Source organism: Poecilia reticulata, chromosome 8, assembly GCF_904066995.2.
Source record: "Poecilia reticulata chromosome 8, P_reticulata-male-v2, whole genome shotgun sequence".
In the NCBI taxonomy this organism is placed as follows: Eukaryota; Metazoa; Chordata; class Actinopteri; order Cyprinodontiformes; family Poeciliidae; genus Poecilia; species Poecilia reticulata.
Window position 1 is genome coordinate 1,001,714 of NC_088837.1, and position 8,698 is coordinate 1,010,411.

At 40.0% G+C, this 8,698-nt stretch overlaps 1 protein-coding gene across 1 annotated transcript; it reads left to right on the forward strand.

The window, feature by feature from the left end:
• Positions 1–3,154: 3,154 nt before the first annotated feature.
• Positions 3,155–4,413, forward strand: hspb9 (heat shock protein, alpha-crystallin-related, 9). Its single transcript, XM_008415059.2, has 2 exons — positions 3,155–3,505; positions 3,797–4,413. Exons 1-2 carry the CDS (start codon positions 3,279–3,281, stop codon positions 4,254–4,256), a joined length of 687 nt encoding a protein of 228 aa, XP_008413281.1. The 5' UTR covers positions 3,155–3,278; the 3' UTR covers positions 4,257–4,413.
• The last annotated feature ends 4,285 nt before the right edge of the window (positions 4,414–8,698 follow it).

Here is an 8,698-nt window from a genome sequence, read left to right on the forward strand (position 1 = left end):
ACTGGCTTTTCAAGGAACAAACCAACTGATCCCTGGTACTAGATGCTTGGTGCTTTTCTGGACTTTTTATTTTTATATTAGTAGTATTTAAAAAGGAAAATTATACACCTCAAACATAAAAGTCACCTGTACCAAATTATAGCAAAAGATAATTCACATCTGCTGTCCCTTGACAGATTACAAAAATGGATACAATACAATAACAAAACAGATCAGAAAATACATTACAAATTGCTTCCTAATCACAGTACACAAACATGCAGAGTCACACAGTTGATGACTACATATCTGGGCAATTTTTAAAGATATTTTCAGGATAGATTTGAAAACTCTCAGAGCTTCTGCTCTTGACAATCACCAGGTATGTTCCACTGATCACTGCCTGTCCCTGGGTGTTTCTTCATTTGCTCCCCCTGCTGAAAACATCCTGGTGTGAAGCTCAGTCGCTCCAAAGTGCTGCTCAAATGAATAAAATTCCCATTTAAAAATAGTATTTTATTCTATTTTTAAATAGAATAAAATACTATTTTTTAAATTCTATTTTTAAACCTGAGAATAAAATAGTATTTTATTCTCAGGTTATCTGTATCTGATATTTGATGAATGAAATTTAATTTTTAAATATAACCAAAAGCAAAAATGTATTTAAAAAAAAAAGAATCTTTCTGAGGGTACGTGCTTTTCCATGCGGTCTTGTATATTTTTGCTAATATAAAAATACTACTTGGATGAGAGCAAACTTAATTTCAAACCTGACTAAATAAGTTGATGTAATAAGAGCGTTATAACTGAGAAATGACAGTCGTCATGAATATCTCTTCTATTTCCGTCTCTGGCCTCCTCTGGTTCATAGACAAACTTATTTTTACGGTAGCATGACGGCTCCTTGTGGCTGAGTTTCTCCAACATTTTCCTCATAATTTGAACTGTATTAATTTGATATGGAAAGGAAGAGATTTTGTTGCATTTAGCATAGCCAGAAAATCAAACCCGATTCTCAACCAATTCTGGACAGAGATCCTGAAAACACAACCTGCTGCTGAACAGACGTTTGCAACTTTAGATCATAAAAGACTGTAATAGAATTGATCAGGCTGATGTAAAGTTATCATGATTAGAAATCAAACAGTGACACAGTGAGCCTTAGCCAATCAAATTTGTTGGTTCCGTGTTTGAGCCAATGATTAAAGGCATGTTTGTGGAACGGTGCCAAGATGGCCATGAATAGAATATGACAGAGGCTTCTTGCAATGTTAGCAGCTTCACATAAACACATGCAGACACCGAAGGGGAATGTCAGCAATCTGAGTTCATCCATAAGAGAAACAGTGATGAAACGGTAACCTGAGCCGCTGGCCGTGTTTACTCTGCTGCCCTACATGTCCTCTGCCTGAATATCTGCTCCAATTGATTATAACACCAACAGAGTAAATAAACGATTCTCTTTCATTTAAACACAGCAGACTAATTTAAACACATTGGTTTACAAAGATTTGTGCTTTTGTATCAAATAGTGAGGATTCAAGCACATTTATTTTAAGTCAGGAAAAATGAGTGAAGAGAATCTGTTATTTGGCTTTGATTTTTTGAATAAACTGGAAGCAAGAAATTGGCCTTAATCCTGTTCGATAGGAGTTTTATTGACTCCTTCTAGTAAAAGAAATTAGACCAAAGGAAAAAAAAAACATCAATTACAATGAAAATATACAAATATGATAACAGAGTTCAAGTCACATGATTTGGCTTATATCACCTGAAAACAATGATACAGTAGGGAAGCAATGATTTGTTTACATCAAATCAGGAGTCATAACATGTTTACTGAATACAATGATGACCAGATCCCACTGTGTGCCATCATCTGGACCCACTGGGTTTGAGGGAAGAGAAATACTGAGTTTGACCAGAAAAACCAACACAAACAAACACAGCAGAAGGAAACATGAAGCTCTTCTTTAATAGGACTACTAAACAGGCTATGAGACACAAACACAAAGCACAAAATACTGAACAGGAACTTTATAACTTAGTCAGAACAATGAAGATGGAATGTGGATGAATCTTCCAGTATGAATATGGCATAAAAACCTGACACCAAATGAGTGGATAAAGACGATTTCCATGACGATGAAGGAGTTACCTTGCCTGTCTTCAGATCTCTGTACCACAGAAAATCTATGGAGTCAGCTGAAGATCCAAGTTGCCAAGCAACAGCCATGAAACCTAAAAAAGGAGTGGGACAAAATCCCTCCTAGTGGTAAGCAGACCTGGAAACCAGAGTTCTGTCGTTTTGATGAAGGTTCAAGTGCCTGTTGCACATGTAACATCAAAATGAGCTTACAGCACGGATCAGTGAGGAGAGTTTTAATGTACCAACAGGTTTCAAATCTACTCTTTCCATAACACCTCCATCCATCCATCCATCCATCCATCCATCCATCCATCCATCCATCCATCCATCCATCCATCCATCCATCCATCCATCCATCCATCCATCCATCCATCCATCCATCCATCCATCCATCCATCCATCCATCCATCCATCCAATTAAAATGAATGAATGGTCTGGTCTCTGAAATTGATTCTCAACTGCAAATTCAAATTCCTTTTAAGTCACATTTGACATATTCAGCATTTTTAAGGTAACATTGTTACTTGATTATGCTATAAAATGGCTGGAAAACACATAATACTGCTCCTTAACAAAATCACTTTTAACAATATTCAGACCTATTATGAAGATTTGTGATAAAACGCATTATGAGTTTAAGCCTCATATCCCATATAAATAAAAGGACAACAATGAATAAAAACAAACACTCATTTGGACCTTGTGCTTGTCTTCACTGCCTCGACTGGACTGTCTTCCGCACATGTAAACCTCGGCCCGCTCTCATGGTTTAGTTGTGTCACTTCTTAGGAATGACAGAAAGCAGGTGTGTGACAGCAGGCTGCTGAGGGAATCCCCCAGAAATAGGAAATCTTCTTTTCACAGCCGCCCACATACACAGCAGTAGATTCTAAGCATGAGCTGTCTTTAGCTTTTTGATGAGTAGCAGGGCATTCCTGACCTGGCTGAGCTGAGCTGAGCTCATGGGGTGTAAATAGCTCAGTGGGAGGGCCACTGCTCCAGGCTGGGGTATAAAACTGATCTGAGACCAGGGGCAGATTTACACCAAGACAGCTGAGGAGTCTGAAAAACCTACTTGAAGCAAACAGAAGCTGACATTCTTTCTTTCTTGAAACCTGGAATCAGGATCTGTTTAGCCAAGCAGTGATGATGTCCCAGTACATGGCTTTGAGCAACCTCCTGACTGAGGAGGATCCCCTCCTCAGTCAGGAGGGAATCCTCTGGCCGTTGCGTCATGAAGCTCTGTCCTCCCTGCAGCAGAACTTCTTCAGTCGGAGAGCCGGCCTGGCTGAGAGCCTCCTCAGGGAGCTCCATGCTGGACCACAGCTGCTCAAACTGGCCCAGTTTCCTGTCATTTCCTCCACACTGAAAAGGTAGGCACAAGATTTAAGACCCTCACTCCATCTTATCCTTTATATGTTCAAACCTGTAGACGTTTGAGGGAAGGCCTTAGACAGAAACTTTTTAAATGACTTCCAATAACTCATTGAACATACTGTACTATTTGATAAGCAGTTGGAATGTATGTGTGACTGAATTAAAATGAATTTTTTTTATTTGGCAAAATGCCTTGAGATGGCGTTTGTTGTGAATTGGCATGATGTAAATAAAGTGAACTGAAATTGAGCTGAAGTCCATCTGACCCTGGTGTTTGGTTTTCCTAGACTGAGTGAAGACAGAGAGCAGCAGACAGAGGCAGTCAGCACAGAGCTGCACCGAGACGCACAGCAGACCAGCGACAATGGTGACCTTCTGGTGACCCTAGACGCCCGGGGTTATGCTCCCGGGGACATCACCGTCAAACTGGAAGGCCGAAGTCTGGCAGTAGTGGCCATGAAGCAGGCCGGAGCAGAGGAGAGCCAGTCCTGCTCCTCCTCTTCCTCCTCGGCCTCCTTCTCCTCCTCGGCTTCATCCCACGTGGGATTCATGCAGAGAATAGATCTACCCGCTCACCTGGACCTGTCAGGTCTCTCCTGCTCTCTAATGGACGATGGGCAGCTTCGGATCCACGCCCCTGTGGCCCGGCAGCCAATCAGCGAGGAGCAGCAGGTGCCCATCCGCTACAGGACGTCGCTGGAATTTCCCATTAAAAATGACGACACAGAGCAGGAACATAAAAACTGAAGCCACAGACACAAAGTGGAACACGTTTCTAATAACTTCCACAAAAAGACTAATCTACAAGTCAAGTTTAAATTGATATCTTGAAAGCTTATTTTAAATATATTTTGTAATATTTTGAAAGTGTAAAAATTTTAATAAATGATGAAGATCAAATGTGTTTACAGGAGCAGCATTATGTGCTTTCCAGTCGAGTAACTGTGTTCCCTTCAGTTGATATAAAAATGGTATATATCAAACATAACTATAAAAAATTGTACTTTGCAATTAACCCCTTGAAATTAGGCTTCTGTCTCTTTAAGAAACTCTTGCTCTTGTGATGACTCTGCCTTCACAACAAAATTCCTCTATTAAGCATTTACAAACTTTTCTCTGAGTGCTGGACTGAGAAATAGTTTGTACAGTGAGCTCAGCAGATCTGCAGTTTGCTAATTGCTGCCACTAGTTTGAAGGTACTAGCAGCCTGTTGAAATTCTTGGCTTGGAAACTGCAGGCAGGGCTAGGTCCAACCCAAGCATTTTATACAAACCTCAGTGGTTACCATGGAGATTCAAGGATTTCTCAAACATCTATGAAAGAATGAAAGCAACACTCCAGGTATGTGTTTGATGAGAGAATAGAACATGATATAAAACTCAAAAAAGCTGATTTTACATAATACTGCCACTTTAATAAATGGCTGCTTGAAGTGAAGAGCTTTGTTGGCCACATGATGGCGCCAACATATAATCTGAATAGAACTGGAGCGGGACGGCGCAGAGGCCTCTCCTAACCACTAAAATCACCTGCAGCTCCCCTCTAGAGACTGAATCAGAACCTTTAAAAGGTTCCAGCGACATTTCTTTTCCTGCTCTTCTTGTTTTGCATTTGGCGCAGACAGAGGCAGGGTAATGTTTGTCCTGCCCTGAGGAGCTGAGGAGGAGGAGAGCAGATGGAGGACAGTAAAAAGCAACATGTTTTAAAGGATTAGCTCAGGTGAATTCCCAAAATATATCCACGTTCTCACTCTCTTCTAATAGTGTTTAATCCTGAAAAACATTTTTCAATTTCATTTTTGAAACGGCTTGGATCGCTCAGGAGCTGAATTCCATTCCATTAATCTGCATGTGGCCGTAAACATGCAGATTAAACCGATGACAGGGATTTGACAGCTGGAGAATCTGTTGTGTGGCAGTTCAGGTTAGCTAAACTGTTAAAGTTTTCAGGAGACTGAAAGGTAATCCTAATTATAGTAGTAATGATGAGGCATCGGTCAGTATAACACCCTCTCAATATGATGACCGTATGTACAAGATATAGCATAACGGTACTCACTGCTATGTACAGCAAGGTCCAGATGTTTTCATGTTATCTGTAACAATTATTGATTATTGTAGCAGTTGTAATATTACATTGATTGTGATAATCAGACTTCAGCAAAAACTAAATGTGTTGCAATGTTGAGGTTCTGACTGCTGCAGAGTAACACTGGGAGCTTAACAAGCTGATATTAGCTGGTTAAACAGTCAGGCTATCTGCTCTGGTCTATGACCATATTTAACACACATGCTGCCTGTAGCTTAGCAACTGTAGCTTTTAAGCAGTCTTATGTTAATAAGAGCCACGGTTATTTGTCATATTTATTCAGTTAAAAACATGGAAGATGATAAGAGAGGAAAACAAAACCTGTAAGGGAAAACCAACATCATCATGAGACATTTCTGTTCTGTGACCAAAAGTGTTTGTGAGATACTCTGAGCTCACAGGGTGGGAAACTCCTGCCCAGAAAGTTTGGACAACAACAGTGACTCTAACCATCACTGACATGAGAGGTGGGATTATGGCAAAACTATGACATAGTCAGAAAAACTACGACATAGTTTTTCTGACATAGTCAGAAAACTATGTCATGTTTTCTGACATAGTGGTGTAAAAAATGTTTGCACCATTTCTGAGCTCCTTTTGCTTTATTACTCCACTTCAGTGTTTCGAAACTTCAAACCAATTTAAATCATCAAAGACAACACAAGAAAACACAAAATGCACTTTTCCAGTGAAGGTGTTTAATATTGAGGGAGAGAAAACAAACAAACAAACAAACAAACCTACATGTCCATTTTGGTTCAGTCTCTTCCTTATGGTGGGGATATGACCTCTGACCTTTACAGAGGCTTGTTACTGTTGTGTGGTCTTTTGAGACCTCTTGGGATCATTCCGGTCGACCAGCCTCCTGGGAAACGCCATCACTGCTCCCTGTTTTCTCCATGTGTGGAAGGAGTTTTTTAAACCTCAAACCAAAGCATGTGAGAGATGACTTTCCTGTCTCTGTGCAGGAGGAAACATATTTCACCACTGGCATGACAACATGAACTTATATTGACATTATCCACTGAGTACCAGTAGGATCTTATAACAGCCATCAGATGTTACTTCCTGTCTTCGAAGCTCCTGAGGAGAGACACGAACAGCTCTGGGTACTTTGAGTGGACCGCATGTTTGTCACTGTCAGACCATGTTTGTCCATCTGCTGGGTTGACAAGTTTTTGAAACGAAATAAAGGTGATGCCAGAAAAAGTTCAAACTAATTGTTGTTGGTGTCTTGCAGTCAGCTAAGGTCCAACAGTTAGGGAAGTACTGCATCACTCTATGTCCCATACTGCTAGAGAAAAACTCCAGTCACTGCAGCAATACACTGGCATCTTACTGAAAGGAAACTGGCTCTGGTTTCATTTGTTTTTCCTATCATTCTCTAAACAACCTGCATGTTTTTCTTTGTTTTAACGATTAAGTCCCACTCTTCACCAGGTTCCTACCAGGTTTTGTCTCAATTTTGGTCCTGCTTCATCACCCCCATGACCGTTTTCAATTATAAATGACAAAACATCATCGACATGCAGGTGCTAACAGTCAGTGTTTTTTCAAAGGTTTTGAAAACTCAAAACAAGCAATAGACTTTAAACTGGTAGTTTTATAATTGCAGTGGGACATGGATCAGGACCGATAGCAGAGAGTGATCCCTGGAGCACACTGACCTCATTTACTGTAAAATGGAAAGAAGTCAAAACACACAAACTGTAAGCTCCTTCTCATGACTGGAGACAGTAACAGTAAAAAGAATAAAACACTGCTGCAGGTTTCAGGTACCATTATTTGGTCATTATCAGGTTTGAAAATAATTTGAAACTGGACTGTAAAGAATAGATTCTGTATTGTTATCATTTACTGTAAAAAACTGGAAAAGAATGTAAAAGCTTTGTACAAAAAATAAGTACATCTTAAGGTGTACTTAAGATGTACTTAAGTACACCTTAAGTACATCTTAAGGTGTACTTAAGATGTACTTAAGTACATCTTAAGTACACCTTAAGATGTACTTAAGTACATCTTAAGGTACTTAAGTACCTTAAGTACCTTAAGGTAGTAATTCGAGGCGAATTACTACGCTTAAAAAATCAAGCCGCTCGAAGGAGATATTGACATTAGTACACATGGCCTTCCTGCTCTTGTTAGTGGGTGATGTACAGCTTAATCCAGGACCGAACAAATCCACTGATGCCGGCATCGAAGGGCTCCTTACCAACGAGCCAGGGATGGTTGCTGGAGATCGGGGCTCTGGTAGCTCGGGCGGCGATGTGTCGGAGCACATGTTTTACATATCGGACAGCAGATTGATCCAGACTGTTTTGTGTGGCGAACGCGGCATGACTGGTGGGAAAGCTGTGACTTGCTACCATGCTATGGCGTCTGTTGTTTCAACTCAGAAGACCTATGGTGTCAGTACACTGTCAACAAACGTTTGTACTAACCATTTTCCTCATGGAGATCTTTGGATCGCCCCACCTGTCACACTGGATACCAGTTCTGGGATTATCAACAACGGTCTGCTACGTAAGAACTTGATGAACAATTCCAAAAAGACAAAGAGACATGGACCGGCCCGACGTAAGCCAAAGATATTACATACGGAGGCAATAAACAAACAAAGACAATATCTATTTTTTCAAACTGTTAATCATGCTAGAGTGGTCTGGGACCATGCACATAAACCTGAAGGTATCTTTGGAGGACATTTAAATATAAGAAGTCTCGTACCCAAATGTGAGGAAATAAGAACATTGCTAATGGGATCTAATTTGGATTTTCTATGTTTAAGTGAAACTTGGCTAACCGATAACATTCCAACTAATGTGACTGATGTACCAGGATATACATGTTTCAGAAAGGATAGGGTTATGGGGCGAGGAGGGGGAGAATTAATTTACATAAAAGACTTATTTAACGTCAATGAGATAGTCATAGATGAGCATATATCAATAGAATCTGTATGTTTAAATGTTTGTCTTTCACCTCGTATGAATTTTAATATTGTGGTGGTGTACAATCTACCATCAAGTTGCAGCACAACTTTTTATCATAACTTAAAGGAATTGTTAACAGTATTTAGAAATAACAGTGAAGTAATCATT

Coding starts and splice junctions, on each gene's coding strand:
- hspb9 (XM_008415059.2), top strand. CDS start 3,279: ATGATGTCCCAGTACATGGCTTTGAGCAACCTCCTGACTGAGGAGGAT. Junction 3,506..3,796: donor ATTTCCTCCACACTGAAAAG/GTAGGCACAAGA, acceptor TGGTTTTCCTAG/ACTGAGTGAAGACAGAGAGC.